This window comes from Pezoporus occidentalis, unplaced genomic scaffold (assembly GCF_034315485.1).
Source record: "Pezoporus occidentalis ecotype Australia unplaced genomic scaffold, CSIRO_AGI_Poc_V1 ctg314, whole genome shotgun sequence".
Taxonomy (NCBI): Eukaryota; Metazoa; Chordata; class Aves; order Psittaciformes; family Psittacidae; genus Pezoporus; species Pezoporus occidentalis.
In genome coordinates this window covers 285,999-306,918 of record NW_026915095.1, presented here as the reverse complement: position 1 = coordinate 306,918, position 20,920 = coordinate 285,999, and the positions used below count along the sequence as shown (strand labels likewise).

Sequence of the window (20,920 nt, the reverse complement as noted above, 5' to 3'; positions counted from 1 at the left end):
GAGAGGGGAAAACCAGGGGCCAGAGCATCTTCCCTGCGCAATTCCCAGCAAAGCGAGCAGCGGTTTCCTTCTCCCATCAGGGCTAGAGGAGAGCGAAGCCGGGACTTTAAAAACTCACCGGGTTTAGGGCTTTTTATCCCTCCCCTTTTCCCTTTTTTGCCCTTTTTCACCAGCTCCTTTCTCATTTTCCCTCTGAAAATCGCGATTTTTAGAGCTGAGAGGACACCACCAGCCACCCCGCGGATTCCTCTTGAAGCTTTTTTGGTTATATTGCCCTTTTCTTGGCAATTCCCCCCCAAAAAACCCAGCGCACAGGTTAGGACACTTAGTAGCAACCTAAGGAGCCATACACTAAATCTTTGCATGAAGCTAACAGCGGGGTTGGAGTTTTCCCCCCTCCCTCCTTATTTTTGCATACTAATAAGAGATCTCCTTTGTCTGAGGGATGCGTGAGGGTAAGGACCAGAGTCCAACAGCAGCTCCCTCCCTCCCCACCCCAAAAAATCAAAGTTTCCACCAGAAGTGATGGGAAAAGGGGGGGGGAAAGGCGAAAAAAAGCATCAACAAGGGAAAAACCGAATCAAATCAAAGCAAGGACACCCCCCCCCCCCATCTTCTGCAATCCCACCTAAAGAGCCTCTTTGCTTTTCAACTTGGAATCTTTCTTCCACTTCATCCTCCGGTTTTGAAACCAGATTTTGATTTGCCTCTCGTTCAGGCAGAGGTTGTTGGCGATCTCAATGCGCCTCCGCCGCGTCAGGTATCTGTTAAAATGAAACTCTTTCTCTAGTTCCAGAGTTTGGTAGCGGGTGTAGCTGGTGCGGGAGCGTTTCCCATCCGTTTCTGAAGGGGGGGAAAAGACATAAGAATAAAGGGCAGACACCGCATGGAAAAGCGAAGCAATCTGGGGTGGCTTTTAAATCGGTTTATTTATGGTTTCTTTATACGGCAAAACCCGGTTACAAATCTAGAAGGTACAGAAGTTTGCTGCGGGCACGCAGGGAGTGGAGCAGCCTCAAATCCTTCATCCCCCAACACCTTCAGCCCCCCCAAGTCTTCCCCTTTCCACCTCCCAAAGCCCGGATCAAACGCATGTAGATGAGCCAGAAGTGAACCTGTTTCCTCTCGGACAATAAGGAAGTGGACAAAGGAGGGAAATATCTTTTCTTGGGGATCTTGTCTTTTTATTCCACCCCCCCCTCCCCTCGCAGCCCTGGGAAGGTGAAGGGGGAAAATCTCTCCAGGCTTTCCCTTCACCTTCGCTTCTGGTGCCTCTTCTTTTTTAAAGCTCACCCTCAAAGAACATGTGTATTTCCAGTTATTTTTAACCCCCCCTTCCCCAAAAAAATGGAATATTGCCTTTTATACACGTTTTGTTTCTATGATCCAATTATGCCGTCATAAATTTGGGCGTCTATAGCCTCTAAGCCTTTTAGTGGACAGTTTTACGAGCAATTGATGCCTTAGTCGTAAAATTTACGACCTCAGGTTTTTTATTATTTGCCCCGTATGGCCTATAAAAACCCAAGGCAAGGGGAAAAAAAAATAAAAAAAGGGGGGAAAAAAAATATATAAGAAAAAAAAAAAAGATCCTGTGAAACAAAAAATCAAGAAGTGAAAGTTTTACCATGGCTCATGTGCAGTTTGGTCATCCAGGGGTAGATTTGTGGAGGTTGGTGCTGCTGCTGCAGTTGGGGTCCTCCTTGCTGTGCTGTTTGCACCGGCTCGGCTTTGATTTCACCCGAGCTCTTAGATCTCTCCTCCAGCGCCGGGTTAGCGCTCTTCTGGTTGTAAATCCCGGGATTTAGGGATGCTTGCTCGTCTCTGGCTAAAGGATGCCCTGAAGAACCCATGACCGTGCAAGAAGGTCGCTCGGGGTTAGCTCGGGGGGCTGCAGACATATCCGAGCCCAGGGAGGCGGCAGCCCCGGCGGAGGGGAGGGCGATGCTCGGGTCCGAGCCGCTGCCGCGGTACCTGGGCGGCGGGACCCCCGGCACACTTCCATAATTTCCATAACTTTGCATGGCATAGGCAGGAACGGGGGGACTTTGCTTATAAAACGAATTGGCGACGTAAGAACTCATGGCGGAGGAGGGGAGGCAAAAGAAATAATAAAAAAGAGGGGGGGGGAATTTGGGGAGGGGGATCTTTTCCCTCTTCTTTTCCTCTTTTTTTTTCCTTTTTTCCTCTTTTTTTTTTTAATTTTCTTCCTTTTTTCTTCTCTTGTTTTTTCCTCTTTTCCTCTCCTTTTCACCTTCGATATTTTTAGACTTTTTCCCCCTCTTTTTTCTTCTCTTTCCCTTTCTCTTCTCCTTCCCTTTCCTCTTTTCCCCCTTCTCTCTTTTTTTCCTCTTTTTCTAATCCTTGTTTTACTCTTTTCCCCCTTTTTTCCTCCTCTTTTTTTCCCTTCTTTTTTTTTTTTTTCCTCTCCCCCCCCCTTTTTTTTTCTTTTTTTTTTTTCCCAACCGCTTTGATTTAGGGTGATTTGTGTCCCTTTGAAGTTCAGGGGTGGGGGGGCCGCGTTTTTTGTTCCTCCTAAAGTGCAGAATTTATAGGTGGGGGGATTCTTCCCTTCTTTTTTTTTTTCACCCCCCCTCCGGTTCTCTCCGCGCTGCCCAAATATGGGATATTTAAGTGGCGTCACGTGACGGCGCCGGCCACTCATCCATTTCCCGTGATGACCCCGGGGCGGGTTATCGATGGGCGCCCGCGGAAGGCGCCGGGGGTGCGCGGGGGAGCGCGGGCGGAGCGCGCCGCGGGACGGCGAGGCGGCAGCGGCACCTAGCGCTGCTCCGCGGCACCGCACCGCTCCGCGCCCCCCCGCGGAGGGAGGGAGGGAGGGTGGGTGGTTGGTTGGGGGGGGGGGGGGGGGAAGTTTGGGGGGCGGGGGGGGGGGGGGGGGTAGAGCGCAGGCTGCCTCCGAGCTCCCTCCGCGCAACTCTTTGAAACCCTTTTTAAATAGACCGCGATTCCTGCGCGCGTTTTTTTTGCGCGCTTCTTCCGTCTCAAAATAGCAGCTGTAAGGGAAAATAAACTCCCCTTTTTTTTTTTCTTTTTTTTTTTTTTTGGTGTTTTCGTTTATTTTTGCCTCTCTTGTCCGTGCTGCAGCCAGGAGGGGAGGCAGAAGCAGCGCGTTCCCTCCGCGGCATCGCGGATCCCTTATATTTGAAATGAATTCATTCTCAACCGCTGGCTGGGCAGGAGGCAGCGCAAATCCCCGCGCTGTTTGCCGAGCTTTTGGGGCACGGTGGCGGCCGGGGACGCTCCCGAGGGTTCCGCAGGGGCTGCTTCTTGGATGCGCCAAAGTTTACATTCCTGTTACCTTTCCCCCCCCCTCCCCTTTCTGTTTTTGGGCGATTTATTGCTGCCAGAAGCCTGGATCTTCCTTGTCTGCTGCTGCCTGGAGAAACCAGCCCCTCTCTTCAAAGGGCACGGCGGAGGGGAAATAAATACCTTCAAATCTGTATTTCCAGCCCTCCCTTCTGCTGCGGATTGGGGAGGGTGTGTGTGTGGGGGGGGGGGGGTGAAGGGAGGACGGGTCCCCCCCCCCAGTCCGCTCTGCGCTTTGCCCCGCGGACCTGAGTGCGGTTTCTTTCTATTCCGTCTCCATTCACCAGCCAGAGAATGCCTTGAATGCGCTGGGTGTTACATATCGCCTTCCTCCTTGCTATAGGCGCTGAATTACATACGTGTGGCTCTGGAGATATGTTTGAGTTTGTCTTTTCTTTTTTTTTTTCCCCCATTTCTTTTTTTTTTTGTCCTTTTTTCCTTTCATTCCAACTGGTTTACACTCAGGGAGCCTCCTGCTCCCTGCCCAGGTCGTTACCCTCTTGCAAAACGCTCTTGGCTGCTGCTCGTTGCTGCTGTTTGCTTGTTTTCTTCCCTTTCAACAGACATTTTATGGGGTGTTTTTTTTGCCGTCTTTCCTGCGCCTTGCAAAAATCGCCTGCACATTCCAGGCTGGAGACGAGCAAAGGATGGGCTGAAAAACCTCCCCAGGCTGCTTTTTTTTTTGGTTGTTGGGTTTTTTTCCTTCTTTTTTTTTTCTTTCTTTCTCCTTTTTTTTTATGTTTTTTTTTTTTCCTGGTTATGGCCACTTAGCACCAAATCCTGGTTGTTTCATTCAAAATATCTCGAAGGGAACTAAGTTGCTTCCAGGGAAATATCACCCCTGGCTATGTGCTACCTATTGAACAGCCCAATAAATATGAGAGCAGTGACAAAGAGGCGAGAGAAACGCAGATTTCTTTCATCCAGCCTTCGCAATGGTTTATCCGAGCCTGCGATCCACAGCAGCAGGGTTTGTTTCCCAGCGTTATATCCACAATTTCCGTTCTCCTAAGGATGACTTTCTGGATTAAAGTAACTCCCCCCCCCCCCCCCGGAAAGGTTTATTGGGTCGAAATCAGTCGGGGGAGAGGAGGGAGGCGCGGAGGTGGGGGGGGAGATGTGGGTCCTTCCCCAGAGCTGGGGGAATCTCAGCTGCGTAGAGCTCAGATGAAATCAAAATAGCCATAATAAAAAAAAGAAGCAGAACCTTTGACCTGGTGTTTGACTGAGGAGGGTGCAATAAGAAATATATACTGGTTTGAACTTTGGAAATCCATTTTTAATCATGACGCGAGAGGTATGGCATAGATTCCTGATGCCACCGAACAATACAGTAACAAGACCAATTCAAGGAGACAAAGCAAAATGTATTTCCCCCACACCCCCCCTTTTTTCTTTCTTTTTTTTTTGGGGGGGGGGAATACTCTTGAAAGAGAGAGGGACGAAGGAGGGAGGAAAAGGAGAGAGGGAGCTGATGCTTGCTTTTTCAGGAACAACACACAGAAGATAAGTGAACTTTCTAACAGGCTGTTCTCAACACGCAAGGTTTCGACTGAAGCTCAGAGGCCATTCTATAAACTTTAAAAATAATATTCAGCTTTTATTAAATACTCAACATAGTCCTCTGGACATGACCTTTGTACATGAGGGTGTAACACAAGAATTGATTTAATTCTCCTTTTTTTTTTTTGTCTCTTTTATTATTTCTTTATTATTTTTTTTCCTTCCTTTTCTACCGCTATAGAACTCCATTCACTTTATACCGTGGAACATTACAGTGCTAAACATAAATATAAATACAGGTACCACAAACACAGTTAAAAATATTCACACAGAAACTGTCACAGTTTGTAGTATGCAGCGATGAGCCCAGGTATCTGCTTAAATACAAGGAGGATGCTCTTGAAAATGCGATATTTAGGTGGAAAAGAGCTTTTGGCAGGGAAAATCTGATTTTTCACCAGGGGAGGAAGAGCTGCTCTGCCTGGGGGGGAAAGAGAAGCGACTGGGCAGGGGCCGACCCGGCGCAGCGGAGGGTGGATGCCCAATTTTTTTTTGGGGGGGGGGTGGTGGTGGTGGAAGGAAGGGATGGGAGAGGAGGAGGAGGAGGAGAAGGGGGGTGTGGAGCGTGTGCGGCTTGAAACAGTCTTATCCCGAGATAGATAAATAGGCGATGGCGAGATGGGTGTGCGGGGGATGGGGTCACTGGGAGGGGGCTGTGTAGCGAGGGGGGGGGTGTCCACATTTCCACCTTAGACCTTAATTTTTTAACACCCCCCCATTAATATTATTTTTTTAATAATTTTTCTCCTTTTTTTTTCCTTTTTTTTTTTCCTTTTTTTTTTTTTTTTTTTAACGTAGCCAAACATTGTGCCAGTGATAAATACGGGTCTGGAGGGGGGGGTTGGAGGGGAGTGTGTGTGTGTGGGGGGGTGTCCTGCCGCCGAGCTGTCACTTTTTCACTCCTTCTGCTTCTCCTCCTCTGTCTCTTCTCGCTTCTCCTCCTTGGCCAAGCTGTCGGCGGCTGCGGCGGCTGCCCCCCCCCCCGCCCCGGAGAGGGTTGAACTCAAATTACTCTCTTTTTTCCATTTCATCCTCCGGTTTTGGAACCAGATTTTGATCTGCCGCTCCGTCAGGCACAGAGCGTTGGCGATCTCGATCCGCCTTCGCCGGGTCAGGTACCGGTTGAAGTGAAATTCCTTCTCCAGCTCCAAGGTTTGATAACGGGAATAAATCTGGCGGCCCCGCCGGCGGTCGGCCCCGTAGCCCACTCCTAGGGATGCCGAGACAAAACAGACTAAAAATCGTCAGCCCGGGAGAACGCGGAGGGCGGAGGGGGGGGGGGGCGGAAAAACCACCCCGCACCCGCGTAACCCCTCCGCCCCTGCGCAGCCCCGCGCCCGCCCCGCTCCCCCTCCCCCCCTTTCCCAGCACCCCCCCCACTATAAAAAAATATTAAATATCTCTTTTTTTTGTTTTTTTTCCCAAATTTAATTAACGCAGCGTTTTCTCCCGGGTCATTTTCTCCGGGGATGCTGCTCCAGCACCCTCCCCCCCACACCTTTTTCTTTTTCCCACATTATTCCTGCCAATTGGAAGATTTGGGGGGGAGGGAGGTGTGGGGGTGGATGGGGGAGCTCCCCCCCCGGCCCCACTTTCGTGCGGGGACCCCTTCCACCGCCGCACTGCCCGCACCCGTCATTAAAACTTCTTTTTACCCCGTTAATCCATTAAAACTTATTTTTACCCCGGTAATATTTTGTGCTTAACTCCCGAGCAGAGCTCGCTGCACTTTATTATAGATATTTTACACTCTCGAAGTCTTTTAATTAGAAAGAGCATAACAAGCCATATTTGCTTGCAACAACTTAACAAATAAAAGGCCTGTAGCTGCAACTGTGAAGGAGCTATATTATTGTTTTTATGGGGCCATAAAAAGTCGCTCAGCCTGTTCTGCTAGGGAGAAGGTCGTAAAGATGGTTCAGTTTATTTAATTTATATCTCCGAGCTGTAAAACTTACCACTGTGGGAGTTCATACGCTGCATCCATGGGTATATTTGAATGCTAGTTTTTTGTTCTTGCGAAGTGTTCCTGTTTTGGTCACTGGTAAAATCCTGTGCGATTGATGTCTGTGTATTATGTCCCATAGAATTTTGCCTGCAGCTAGAAAGCATGTCTTTTTCTTGGTAAAAAGCATTAGATCCATAGTCATAAGGTCCTCGGCTGGAGCTAAACACAACATTATCTTGCGGTGAATAAAAAGGAGAAGAATAAATCCGGTTTTGAGCAACGGCTGCTCCATAAGTAGAAAAATGCCTGACAGGGTCATAGGCAGTTGAATTGAGGGCTACGTTGGGAAGCACCTCTTGGCCACTGGTTAGATGGCAGGATAAAGATGGGTTTGTAAAATAGGAATTCATATCGTCCTCTACACCTGGCTGTGTGATTTCTTTAATATTTATTTCTGTCTCCAGTTTGTAGTCTGAACTAGATTGTTATAGGGAAGGCTCTGCTCCAGGACAGACAAAATGACAAAGTCAGCTGACCCGGGGGGAGCCAATGGGGAGGCGGGTGTCAAAAAGGGAAAAAATTGCTTTTGCTTCTGTTGATTCCCTAGTTGAAACTAAGTGGGCATGGAAAGTAAGTCCTGCACCCCCAAACCCCCCCCAGCACCCCCGGGGCGCCGGGGGTTGGGGAGGATGCGGTGGGGAGGGGAGCGCTCCTGGGCTGGGGATCCTGCTTGGGGCTGAAGGGGGGGAAAAAGGAGGGGGGGTGGGGGGCAAATTTCTTAAGCTAGGCTTAACTTTTCCCTCCCCCCCCCCTTTTCTCCTTCACCCCCCTTTTCTGCTAATGGTCACTGAGGTTTGGAAGCACCGTCTGTGTGCCTGAGCGTTCTGGGGCTTGCGCTTTGGGGTTGTGGTGCGTGTGGTGGTGGTGGTGTTGTGTTGGGTGGGTTGTTTTAAGCAATGTTTGCTTAATATCTTGTAATAAAATAGCTCAGAATTCACAGTAATAAATCTCAGATGTCCACAGAATATTAAGCCATAAATTACCCTCTGGGTTGTTTTGGGTTGTTGTTTTGTTTTTTGTTTTTTTTTCTCCTTCTTCTTGTTCTCATGTAGCATTGGTCAATATTATGGAATCAAACGGTTGTGTTCCTGATGAGAAAATATTCCATAAAGAGAGGGGGGAAAACATGGCGACTTCTGAATTGATAACGTGTTTCAGAGCCTTCCCAAAGTGTGTCTTGGGGAGGGGAGAGGGGGGGGGGGGAAAGAAAGACATCCAGCAAAGCAACACCCAACACTGCAAACTCACGTTTAGCCTGGAAGTTAGATTTCTCCTCGAGTTTGACATTTCTCCCCTCAAACGTTTCCCTGTTCATTCTCAAAGCTGGAGGGTATTTACATTTTCAACTACAACAGCAGCAAAAAAAAAAAAAATACACCAAAAGAGGAATAAATGCAATAAAAAAAAATAACCAGAGCGTTTCTGTTTGGAATGGGGAGCCTGGGCTGGGGACGCAACCTCGTGTTGGTGTTTGCAGCAATTTATAGTTGCAGATATTTACAACTGATTGGGAAACTTCTCCTGCAAATATTTAGTTAGATGAAAGGGAGGATTCCACCCTATCTTCTCCTGGTAGATTGCACCTAGACCTAATTGAAATGAAGACAGCTAATCTAATTTTAATTTCAATCCAGAGCCATAAATTGCCCCTTAAATGTAAAACATACCTGCTGATCTGTAAATATTGCGAGGTATCTTTATCATTCTGGTGGCTTGCTATTTAAAAATGCAATTATGGCAGGGAAACCCTGGCCTCCTCTCTGTTGTTGCTGGGGGTTTTCTTTCAACCTCCATCGTGTCCACGTTTTCATTTTAAGCGGGGGGCTGGGGAGAGGAAGGTTTGTGGGTGCACACTCCAATTCAAACCTGGGAGTTATTTGTGTGTCTTCCTCTCAATCAATAGCCTTAATTCCTTTGATTTTTTTTTCCCCCTTTTCTTTTAGCGATGTATCCCTAAAAGATTTTAGCTGACAAAGAAGGGTTGGGGGGCGGTGGGTGTATATTTTTTTCCCCAGCTATAACAGGAACCCGGATGCCAACGGATTTTATGCTCTTTTTCCTCTGTGTAACAAAGCAAAGTAATCAATGGTAGCAATAAAACCATAAACGAGACTACAACTGAAAAAAAAAAAGCTCGTGTATTCATCTTCTATAACGTTAAGGCTTCCCCTGAGTGTCACTAGGGGAAAAAAATAAAGTTTCGAACCAAAAAAGGGGAGAGCTGGAAGTGTGCACCATCTTCTTTAGCATGGGGAGCTCGCTGGCTCCCACCTAGGGCTGCCCAACCTGGAGCAGGCACAAGACTCATCTGCATGGGGGGAGATTTACAGGCGGTTCCCCCTCCCCAAAAAGCGAACTTCAGTTTGCTTTCGTTTCCCTTTTCTCCTTCTCCTCTTTCCCAAGAACCCGCCCGGGCATTTCTGGAGTCAAAGAAAGGCGAAAATAAAGAAACTAAGAAAGAAATGTGATTACTGGGGGGGATTATTATGGCTATTTTGATTTTTTACTGCTTTCTGCTGAGATGTGAAACCCCCACCCGGTGAAGGGGGGGGGGACACAGAGCTGGGGAGCAAAGGGGCTGCTGTAAATACAAGTAGCCATGGGCACCTCTCCTCTGAGCCCAAGCCCTTTCAGAGCTGGGTTTCTTTGGAAACCACTGACCAGGCAGGCTCCTTCCAGATATTAAATTGTTGCAAAGGTCCAACAAATGGGCTGGAGGCAGAGGAGAATGGATGAGGGCTCTACAGTTATTGGCGTGTTGTCTTACCTTATGTATTGCTTACAGCCCGATGTAATTTGGCGAGTAAATTAAAAGGAGCTACAGCTGGATGGGTTGGACCTTTGGCTGGGGGGAGTTGTACCTATGGAAGGGTATTGATACCCTCGCCAAAGTTTGGAGGAGTCCCTGGAGGAGTTCCTTTGGGGGGGGGGGGGGGGGGGAGTTTTTTCTTTTTATTTCTCATTTTTATTTTTTATTATTATTTTTTTGCCCCCCCCCCCCCTTTTTTTTTCTTTTCTATTTTGTGTAGGTGCTCGGGGCTGTTGTATCGAGAGACCTGTGTGATAACCGTGTGACTAGGAGTCGAGAAAGTTAAGTGTTTTATTACTTCTCTAAACAGAGGGCAAGTCTTAAAAGTCTGGTCGATTTATAGTGAACAGAAACCAGCTGCCGTAAAGAAACTTAAAATAGAATCCTCTCCCCACGCTAAAACCCAGGTTTCTGGGGAGAAAAGGCAGAGAGAGAAGAGGAGGGGGCTGAAAAACAAAAATAGAGCAGAACCACCCCAAATACAAATGAGGCATCATTAAAGTATGTTTTCCTCATTGCCTCACGTTTTGAATGCACTGGATCTGTATTATTTTTTCCCCCCATTGATATTTTCTAGCAGTTTGGGGATTTCTCGAAAGTATTTCATCAAGCTGTGTCACTACCAAAAAGGTATTTATTTTCTCCCCCATGAAAACATGGAGAGGGAATATGTGGGGCGCTTTCTGGTTAAATTGGTCTGCAAACAATTATGTAAACTCATCAGCAGAAGCAAGAACAGATGTTTTATTAAAAGTGCTACACAGCAGTAGAAATATGTACAAGTCTTCGAGTAGCTCTTTAATAGGAGTTGCTCTTTGTTCCCAGAAAAGAAAAGCGCCCATAGAAATCCGAAATAACATTCACCACTCATAAGCTATATTCTTCCCCCTCCCTCTTCTTTTTCTTCCCTCTCCCCCCACTGATGCTCACACAGAGAAAAAGGGGGGGGGGGGGGGGGGCGGAGAATAAAATAGAAAGAAAAACGTGTCGGGAGATTTCCTTCCCCCCCCCCGTTCCCAGCTATAATTTGCGAATTGATGAACTGATTTAGGGGAAGAAGAGGAAAAAAAAAAGGGGGGTTAAGAAAAAAAAAAGCGATCCCAACACATGTGTTTTCTATCCCTCAGTAATTACTGAAAGGAAACAAATCCAAATCAGTGTGTGTGTCCCCCCCCCTTTCCCTCCCTCCCTGAACCGCCTGCAGACACCGCTACTGGCAGCGGGGGGGGGGTGTGTGTATGTGTGTGGGGGGAGCCTCTTTTCTTCCCTTCCCAGCCACGTTGCCCACTCGGGGCTGATCCCTGCGTGGGGCAAGCGATGGGGCTCCACACACCCCCTCCCCACACGCGTGTCATAGTAGGGGGGTGGGAGGTGCTCACCCGTTCAGGGGTATGGATCCATTACCCCCCCCCCCCTTAAAAATTCCAATTATTTAAGCAGGATGAGTGGGTTTTGCTGTAAACTGTCGCAAAAACGCATCTTTGGCAATGCACTGAAGGGGGAACACCCTTAATCTTGACCCCCCCACCCCTAAAATACCCACACCTATGCGTGTGCAAGGCCCATGCACACACACACATGCATACACACATACACATCCCCCCATATGGCCCTAGGGCTGCGCGCTCCCATCTGATTAAATCCTCGAAGCTCTTAGAGGTAAATACAAGCGATGCCATTAAAAGCCTTTTTATTTAAACTGATTTCACCTTGTATCTGGGATCTCTGCCTCCCCCCCTCCCTTTTGCCTTCCTTCCCCCCCCCCCCTTTTTTTAACTTGACATTTATGGCACACGTGAGTCCTAATTATTTATTTGGGTCTTTCGCTGGGAATTTATCCCTGCTCTTTACAACAGGGTTTTCCTCCTCAAATATCGCTCTCCTTTTTTTTTTGCTGGAAATAGGGCTTCCAAATGAAAGAAATCCAAAATAAAATAGGGGTAACAACACCCCCCATAAAAAAGGAAAAGAAAGAAAGGGGGGGGGGGGGAAAAAGGGCAACAACAAACTCGTGGTTTATTTACCTCTCCCCAGCCTGAAATGGCTTCGCATTGTTTTGGAGCCGTCGCTATTCTCTGTAATTACAAGCCCGGAGTCAGAGTCTGGGCAGCTCTTAATTAAAAAGAAAAAATAGGAGATGAAATCTCCCTTTCCTCTGGATATTCCTTATCCAGCGCTTCGGAGCCTATTTAAAGTTTGATCCCTTGCTGCAGACACCGCGTGGGGAAGAGGGCGGCCTATTCGGGGAGCTTTATTTGTTGATTAAAAGGCATTTTCCGCAGCGAGATGCACAGGGCCATAATTCGCGACAGCACCCACTTTCCCCCTAGAGCTCCCCAAGAAAAGAGGCTGCAAAAAGCCACAACCAGCTCCTGTTTTGCGATTTTTTTTTGCTATCCCCCCAACGCAAACCGCAGCAACCCCCTTTTTTTCGCCTAGGTGAATAAAGAAGAGTATTAACCACCCCGTGCACCGCCCGTAGGGTTGCCCAGACGAGTCATTCCTTCGCCTTTTCCTATTGTTGTTGTTTTTTTTTTTCTTAGCTTTTCTTTTTTTCCCTTTCTTTCTATTTCTTTTTTTTTTTTTTTTTCCCCAGCGTGTTGAAGGGAAATGGCCTTAAACGTGTTCTTGTTGCCTCGATTTTATTCCCCGAGTTGCTTTGGGGAAAGTGCACCAAAAGTTCAGGGCGACTCCCTTCAAGTTGCCAACGCTTAAGAAAAAGAGAATATAATAATGATAATAAAGGGGGGAGGGAAAACAAAAATAAAGGGGGGGTTTCTCGCTTGCGAAGCCTCTCCATTGCTGCGCACGTTTGCAGGGCTTGGAAGGGTGGAAAAAAAAAGAGAGAATTCTGGCAATTGTCAAAACACATGTCTGCTAACCAGGAAACCGGGAGGTGTGTGGGGAAGAGAAATTAATCTGTTCCTACTTCTGAAATGTATCCCTCTTCTTTCTGCCCAGGCTTGAAAGCGCTTTTTGACCCTTTCAAGCGTTTATTTGCGTTATTTCCCCCCCCTTCGCGTTTACATCGCGAGGAGTGGAGGGGTTTCATCCCCAAATATTCTTGTTTTTTAATGGAGTGGGGTGGTGGGGGGGGGTGGGGGGGGTGATTTATTTCATGATTTTTCTCCTTCCCAGATTTATTGGCGAATCTCAGCCCAACAAAAGAAGGCAGCACCGAAATCTCCCCGCCGAAACGGGACTTCGCTGGGTCTTAAATTACCAAGTAACCACGTTGCAAAAAGTTAACAGCAGCGGGGGAAAAAAGCCGGGGGAGAACCCTCTGGCCCCCCTTGCCCCGCAACACCGCCTCGATTCTGTTTAATTCTCTGATTAAATGCACTTCGGAATAAATCTCCTCAGGGCTGGGAAGGGAAACCCCCCAAAAAACCGAGGAAAATAAGACTAAAAATCATATTTTAAGGGGATGCAGACCCGCGGAGCGGTGCTTTGTTTATAGGGAGGTGTCTGGCGGCTGCGGAAACATTCCTGGTGGCTCCTTGGTTAAAAGTGGGAATAAATGGGGATTTTTCCTTCAACCGCATTCAGGAAAAGAGCTTTTTCTCCCCTAAAACCTGCTCAGGTAGCAGGTAGCAACTTTCCCTTGGAAAATATGAAAGAAATAAAAATAAATCTCTGCTTTTCCAGCTTTTAATTAATGAATGTGTATATATATATTTTAAAAGTGTTTTTTTTTTTCATGCTGGAGTGAAAATATTCCCAAAAATCCCTAAAATTCAAAAGAAGGGGAAAAAGTGACGCAGGCGCTCATGACGTCATACCCATCACGGACACGACTTCATGGCATAATACGCTAGAAAGTGACGTTTTGCTGCATCCAGGGGCACTTCGGGGGTGGAGGGTCTGTACGTGAAGATACGCGGAGGCGCAATTACTTCTGCGGGGTGTTAGAGATTAAAAATCAAAAGGAGTGGGATGTTATTGCGTTCTGCAAGGGTAACTCAGGAGTGAAGAATTGTTGTCATTAACTAGAGGCAGTTTTATCCTTTATTCGTCGCAGATATGAAGGCAGAAATTTAATCATAGGTAGCTCGGAAAAAAAAATAATTCAGGAAACAATAATAGTTGCCTTAATGATGGTTTTTTTAGAGGCGATCACTTAGGCAGAATTAAACTATATATTTGGAGACAACCTCTGGAGCACTTTGCGGAATTTATACGTTCGCATCGTCTTTAATCGAGCAACAATTTAATGTTTCAGGATTTGCTTAAATACACTCATATTTTCAGGGGGGAAAAGACCGTTCCCGGGTTGATATGCCTTATCTATTTTTATGAGTTCACGTACATTGGGATGATTGAAACCCCGGGAACACGGAACGAAAGGAAATAAAATATGTGTGTATCTATAGAACAAAAACAACCCCCAAACCGCCTTGAATTAGTCGAAAGTGTAAGTGAGGAGTTTCAAACGGCTTCGGGAAAGTTTGGGGCTGGGGAAGGCGGGGTGGTGTGGGGGGGAACACGTCTCAATGTTAAAGGTATTAAAAGTTCTTTGCGAAGTGATTTGGTTTATGGCAGGAGAGGCTTTTGCAGGGCTCCGCACCCCCTTCCTTGGTGGGGGTGTCCTCCTCCCCCCACCTTGGCCCTATACCACTCCTTCCGTCGCAATTACATCCAGACAGAGGGAAAGGAAAAGGGGGGGGGGGGGGGGAGGCACCAAATTGTGAAGAATTGCAAGTTTCTGTCACTTGGTGGCAGTATACAAAACAAGTAAACAAAACCGGGCTGAAATTTAAACACTCCAAGGGGGTGGAAAGGCGAAGGGAAAGGGGGGGCCCCACCTGTGGGACAGACCCCCGGCCCCCCCCTCTCGCCTTGGAGCTTGTTTGACGCGGATCTTAGGGGGGTTTAGGGTGGGTTTTGGGTGGGTTTCAGTGGTTTTTCTTTTCCTTTCGCCTTGCTCCCTGTCTTCCTCCTTCTCCTCCCCCCCCCCCCTTTTTATTTTTCCCCTCCCCGCCCCCCATTGAAACGCGGGGTCTTTAGTCTGGGGACAAAGACTTTTACAGCAAGGTGTGTCCCCCTGCGACAAAAGCGACCCGAGCAGCCTGTCCCCTGCAGACTGCGGCCAGACACCGCAATTTCGGCATTTCTGCTTTTATTGTGTTTGTGTCTGGGGAGGAAAGGGCGAGGGAGAGGAGGGAGGGGGTGAGGGGGAGACGGGGCCGCTTTTCGCCTTCCTCCTCCTCAGCATCTTCCTCCTCTTCACCACCTTCCCCCCCCCCCCATCCGAGGCTGGAGGTCACACCGTTCCCCCCTCGAGCCTAATAAAATCCCCCGCTCAAATTTTAAGGTGCTTCTGTCCCATTTTCCTCCCAAATCCCTCTCTGCACTTCATCTCCCCGCTGCCACCTCAAATCCGATGAGGAAAGGCCTTATATTTTTAATTATTCTTACTACTTTTAGCCCTGACCTCAAACACCACCACTGAAAATTTAGTGTATTTTTTTTTTGTTTCCACCCCTTTTTTTCGCCATTTTTTCCCCCGGAGAGGGCGCGCTGCAGAGATTAACCCCCCGGCAACAATAGTAACACGATCTGCAATTATCCCCAAAATCAAATTCTTAATCCCACAATGTTACGCATCGTCTCCTCCCGAAATATATTTCCCCCTTCTATGACTAATTCTGTTATCTCCTCTCGCCTCTTCCTCTCCTCCACACACCGAGTTCTGCACGTTTATCTCTCGAGGAGAAAAAGAGAAAACTAAAGGAAAAAACCACCCGAAACCCAAACCCTTTTGCTACACAAAGCTCCGGGTAGAAATACAGCACACCCCCCTCCAGTCATATTTACTGGGGAGATAACCACAGGGATCTAGCTTTAAGCATTAGCACCTACCGCCGTGGCGGTTGCCTCTATATATCATATATTATTTCTGGTGGGTTTGGTTAATTCGTTCCCCAAACCGAAATTCCTTGACACGACAAGTTGGGAAATCGCTTCTTTCTAATCATTTCTTTGTAGTTACAGGTTTTTCCAGGCTCTTACAACACGGCCGATTCGCCAGAATAAACCACCCACACGTTCCTGCTCTGTATTTAGATATATTTGATCGGAACACGCTTTTATAGACGAGGAGATAAACGCCCATGCGTGGGGCAGATCGTATCAAACGGGTTCACGGTCGGGAATAAACGTGCGAAATGTGGCCGCGTTCGAAGAAAACGTGAATTTTCCCCTGTTGCATAGATGGTATTTATGTCCTTCCTAGGCTCGTACTCAACACCTCGGAGTAAATCCCCTTCTAAATAAATTAGGAAGCGCTAATTTCATTGAAATTTTCCCGTAGTATCTTGATTTTATTTTGCTTTTTCCTCACCGATCCCATTTGTCCAAAGAAAAGATCTGTTATGTCCTGAAATCCGTGTCAAGAACACGCGGCGCTTTCCCTTTAATCCCCGATACAAACAGCAATTGATTTCCTCTGCTTTAAGCCAGGGTTTAAAAATAATACTAAATAAATCTCGGAGAAGATAAATCATTCTGTTATTCCCGCTCTACATCCTAAAAATGTTTCTCAGCATTATGAGGGTCTGAAGGGTGGCGGTGATGGAAGGGAAAGGAGAAAATCAATAGATTTTAAAGTTGATTTGGGGGGTCCGGGCCTGGCGCTGGAGGTTTAAAGGCGGGAGCCGGGGCTCGGAAAGGGGAAGCAGACGGATTTCAGCCTGAAAACAATAAAAGATCCCATTTCTGTAATCATGTGGTTCCAATAAACACTCATTGTTTGCTCATAAAATGTCTTTACGACTGGCCGCGGTACAGGCAGCGCCTCCACACAACGGGCTCCCGGCGAACAAAACCAAGGCAAACCCGGCTCTTTTCCCCCTTTATCCCCCCCCCCCCCCAAGCACCCCATCCCTGATCCCCTATTTATTACACGCTCGGAAAATGAAAATAAACGGCGGGTCCGCACGTTGTTTCAAATGCAAAACCGGAATAAATCTGTGTATATATATAAAAAAATCCCTTTTCTCCAGTCGATAATTTCCAGCCCCAAAGGCAGGGCAGGGATTTACCAGATTTCTTGAAAGAAAAGGGAAGACAACTTTGGAAACTTGGCTTTCTCTTTTATTTTCCTTCCTCCCCCCCCCCCCGCCCCACATATATATATATTTGTAATTAAATTTAACGCAGCGCCACCGGAAACCACCCCAGAACTTCATCAACAGCGTTCGCTAATTAACCTCTGCCAACGCGCGCTGGAAATTAAAATCGAGGAGGCCATTTTCATTTAAAACCCACCAGAAAACAACCACCACCACCAAAGAAAAAGAGGGGGGGGGGGGGGGAAACAACAAGGCAGAAAATGAGGCCCCCACCTCCAGCATCCCCCTTGCCTCTCCCAAATCCCCCCTCCCGCAGACGGCCACACACTGAGAACCCCCCAAAATCGCTTATAATAAGCCAGAAAATTGCCATCGACTCTGCCACCCCACCCCCACGGGGTTTATTTAACGTCCGTCCCTATATATGTGTACATCCACCCTATACGTGCACAGGCATCACCAGCAGCAAATCTCTGCTCCTACACACCCTCATTATTATAATATATACTTTTTATTCTTTTAACACGGCGAATTGATCAAGAAAGACAAAAGAAATACAACCTGGAGAGGAAATGAAGTCACTACATTAAATATATATACGTATCTTTACACGGCACGGGTGTATACAGGGAGATAGATAAGATTAGATGATGGATGGGTAGGTGGATGGATAGGTAGAGGGGGAGGTTAGCAGGGGAAGGGTCACGCTTTAAATCTCACCCGTTAAACCTGAATTAAAGTTGCTGGAGGAGAAAGGGGGGGGGGGGGGAAGAGAGAAAAAGAAAGAAAGAAATAAGACTAAAAATCAGGGAAAGGGGTGGGACTTGCATGTAAATAAATTACAAAAGCCAACACAGTGTTAACCACTTCGCAGGAAAACCAGAGCGCTCCCGAGCATTAGCACCGAGATCAGTTTTTACGACGTGGAGTCCAATTGCTCCTTTACAAAGCGGCGGTGGGGGATTCCATAAAACTTAATCAAATCCAATAGAATTCAATCAAATCCCATCAAACCCTATGAAACACACACACACCCCCCCTTCTTTTTTTTTTGTTTTTCCCGGAGAACTTTACACCCGCCCGGCTGGAAAAGGGAGTGGGAAAAGGGGAAAGCTCTTGGGATGCAAAGAGTTGATTGTTAATCACCTCGCGCTTAATATTAATTAGTGACGGCGAAGCGCGCAGCCCCGCGGAAGACTCGCAGGCCGCGGCCGGGGTTGGGTGATTGTTACCGGGGGGGGGTGTGGGGGGTGTGGGTTGTGGGGTTGTGGGGGGGGGGTGGTGAGATGCGAGGGGGATGGGCGCGTACACAATTAGCACCGCAGCTCATTAAATATGGCACTGCCAGCAGGCTCGGCAGCCCCACCCGCGCAGCGCCGGGCCGGCCCCTCCGCGCATGCGCTTCCCCCCCCCCCCCCATTATTATTCTTTTAAGGGGAAAAAGTTACAAGGCTTATTTTTCCATCGTTCCATATATATATATATATATATTTATTTTTCCCTTTCCTCCCCTTTCCTTCCCCCTACCCCTCACCCTTCCCCACGCCCCAGCGCCCCCCGACCTGCCTCCCCGCACCCCGAATATGACATCAGCAACAGCAAATCCCCTTTTTTTTCTCCCCCCCCCCCGAATTAACTGCATTTCTGCCGCCCCGCAGCAGCTTTCCCTCATATCCAAGCTACACCCCTCGCTCGCACAACGATGCATCATTATCCTTAACACCCGGGCTATGGATCATTAGTTACACATTTTAACCAATAAGGGAACACTTACCAGAGGCTCCTGTCTCCCCCTCTCCCTCTCTCTCACACTCTCTCTCTTTTTTCTCTGTCTCTCCCTCTTTCTGATCCACTGACGCTGCAGCTCAGCTCCACAGAAACATTAAAAAAAAAAAAGGAAAGAAAAGGAAAAAAAAAACCGAAAGAAAAAAAAACACACAAAAAAAAAGGGGAGAAAAAAATATGGAAACAAAAGCAAAACAGATCTTCTCTGGTTGGGCAAGAGATGGGGGAAGCTGGAGGAGGAATCTGTCTCTCTCTGGGGTTTGTTTTTTTTTTTTGGGGCTGAAAAAAAAAAAAAAAGGTATTTACAACTGCTTGTGCCCCCTCATCATCGCATCCTGCAAAGGAAATGCATTGCGTTTTGCCCCTAGGGGTGGGGAAGAGGAGGCGGCAACCAGACGCAGCAGTAAACTCATTAATGCCAAAATGCCCAAAGCAACCAAGAATTCCAACCCCAAGGAGACGGGGAGGGGGGGTAAAAAAAAAAAAAAAGAGGAAAAAAAAAAATCTCGATTTTTTTTTTTTTAAGCCGAAAAAAAAAATTTAAAATAATAAAAATCATCATCATCACGCTAATAATTAGGGGGGGGGAAATACCATCCTACCCCTGGCACTGCTTGGACTGTTAAAGGAAAGACTACTGCGAAAGAGTCATAAGAGAAACCACAATAAAAAGTTCACGTTCATGGATGGAGTCCACATGACTTCCTGTGGCCAATCCAACTTGTGATTCAGTCGTAAACTTTTATTGCTCAGCTGTAAATTTTCTGCAAACAACCAGGAATGCGTTGCATTTTTTTGTGACGAGTGCAAATGCTCTCGTCTGTCGCCATGTTTATACAATTCCCTTCTAATATTCCCATTTTCCCCCCCCTCCAAGCCCCCCCCCCGCCTTTTCCCCGTCCCCCCCCTCCTTTTTTTAATCCTTTAAGCCACCGCGTTAATATAAAGCAGGGTGCAGTCTGATTTTTTTTGCCCTTTTAAACATAGATTCGGTTTAATTTGATGATTATTTGCAGCTCAGGTTAATTCTCAGCGTTTATATTTTCTTTAACTAATGGGATTTGGCCTTTAGCGCTAAGAATTATTAGTCTCCGTGTTCATAATTAATTTGGGGGGGGGTGGAATAGGAAAATATCGAGGAATAAGGGTAGTGGGGGTAAAACTGGAGCAGACTGGCTTTGAGAAAGGAATAGATGAAATGAGGAGAGCATGTTAATTTGAAAAGCATTTAATTAATAATCAAGGACAATGCGCTGGAGGGAAAAAAAACAGGGGAAATGGGAATTTCGGAGCCCCCCCCCCCGGGTTTTCCTGATGGACCCTCACTGCAAAGGGTGTGTCCGCTGTAAATGAAACCGTCCCAGGGCAAAAAATATCCCGTGTTCCCCCCCCCCCCCAAAATACCCTTCCAACCCCCCCGCTTCACTCCATCCCACCCCTGCAGCGCTTCGTCTGCCCACCCCAGCCCTGAGGGGGGGCACCTGGAACTGCCCGAATTACACCCAAAACTTGAGCCAGAGGCGCGGTATTGACCCCGAAACTCTCGCATCCCCTTTACCAAATCCCCCACAACCCACCCCGCTTTACGATTTGCCGGTGGGACCCCCACGTCTACGATTTTCCAGCATTTCAATCCTGGTTTTCCATGCTATTTTTTGCCTCCAGCAACCCCCCCCCCCCCCCCCCCCGCCTTTTGTTTTCCCATGCCACCGTGTCGGGGCTGCGATGCTAAAAGGCGGAATTTGATTTGATTCTATTTTGATTTTGACCATCTTGATTTTTGCCCACTCCCCACCCCAAGCCGAGAGAGGGGGCCCTGTAGACGGCTGGAAAATATGGATTTGGAAGGGAAGCGACATTTTTCCACCGTGTAGAGGCCTGCTTTTGGAGGCCCCCCGCGAACCACAACTGGGGGAAAGAGGCAACCGCAGAGCCCAGCCTCCTCAGATGGGCTCCTCCACACCAAACCCTGCGAGGAGCCTTGCTGCTCCTCTTCTCCTTCTGCAAAGAGAGGGATATCTTTATTTTCCCCCACACCCCTCCCCATCCCGAAATATCAGCTCCTAGGGCTGCGCTCCCGCATTCAGGAAAATAGATTTTACCGCATTTTGCCCGCTCTTTTCCACACACAGAACCATTATTTGCAGGTATTTCCACGCCTTAATTTCATTTTAATTGAGGAAAATAAACCGAAAGGGGGAGGTGGAAGGGGGGGGGACTCACTCCCTGCCTCTTTAATTTATCTATTTTTTCTCCCCCTGGCTGGATGCGTGTCTGTCTGCCCAAACAACACAAAGGTTGTAATACAACCGGATGGAAGGGAAATTACTTTATTCACTTTACAAACCACCA

At 47.6% G+C, this 20,920-nt stretch overlaps 2 protein-coding genes across 3 annotated transcripts; both read right to left on the bottom strand.

Annotated features, from left to right (window-relative positions):
* Positions 1-585: 585 nt before the first annotated feature.
* Positions 586-2,177, bottom strand: HOXC5 (homeobox C5). Its single transcript, XM_062628378.1, has 2 exons — positions 1,628-2,177; positions 586-843 (listed from the first exon to the last, which is right to left on the bottom strand). The coding sequence occupies exons 1-2, from the start codon at positions 2,082-2,084 to the stop codon at positions 629-631; spliced, it is 672 nt and encodes a 223-aa protein (XP_062484362.1). The 5' UTR covers positions 2,085-2,177; the 3' UTR covers positions 586-628.
* Positions 2,178-4,587: 2,410 nt separating this feature from the next.
* On the bottom strand, positions 4,588-19,146 carry HOXC6 (homeobox C6). 2 transcript variants are annotated; one of them, XM_062628371.1, is made up of 3 exons: positions 18,558-19,146; positions 6,852-8,247; positions 4,588-6,127 (listed from the first exon to the last, which is right to left on the bottom strand). In XM_062628371.1, exons 2-3 carry the CDS (start codon positions 7,249-7,251, stop codon positions 5,790-5,792), a joined length of 738 nt encoding a protein of 245 aa, XP_062484355.1. In that variant the 5' UTR covers positions 7,252-8,247; positions 18,558-19,146; the 3' UTR covers positions 4,588-5,789. The 2 variants fall into 2 exon arrangements, with proteins under 2 accessions (XP_062484355.1, XP_062484356.1); XM_062628372.1 differs by lacking the exon at positions 18,558-19,146 and having other exon boundaries at positions 4,588-6,103; positions 6,852-12,268.
* Between the last annotated feature and the right edge of the window lie 1,774 nt (positions 19,147-20,920).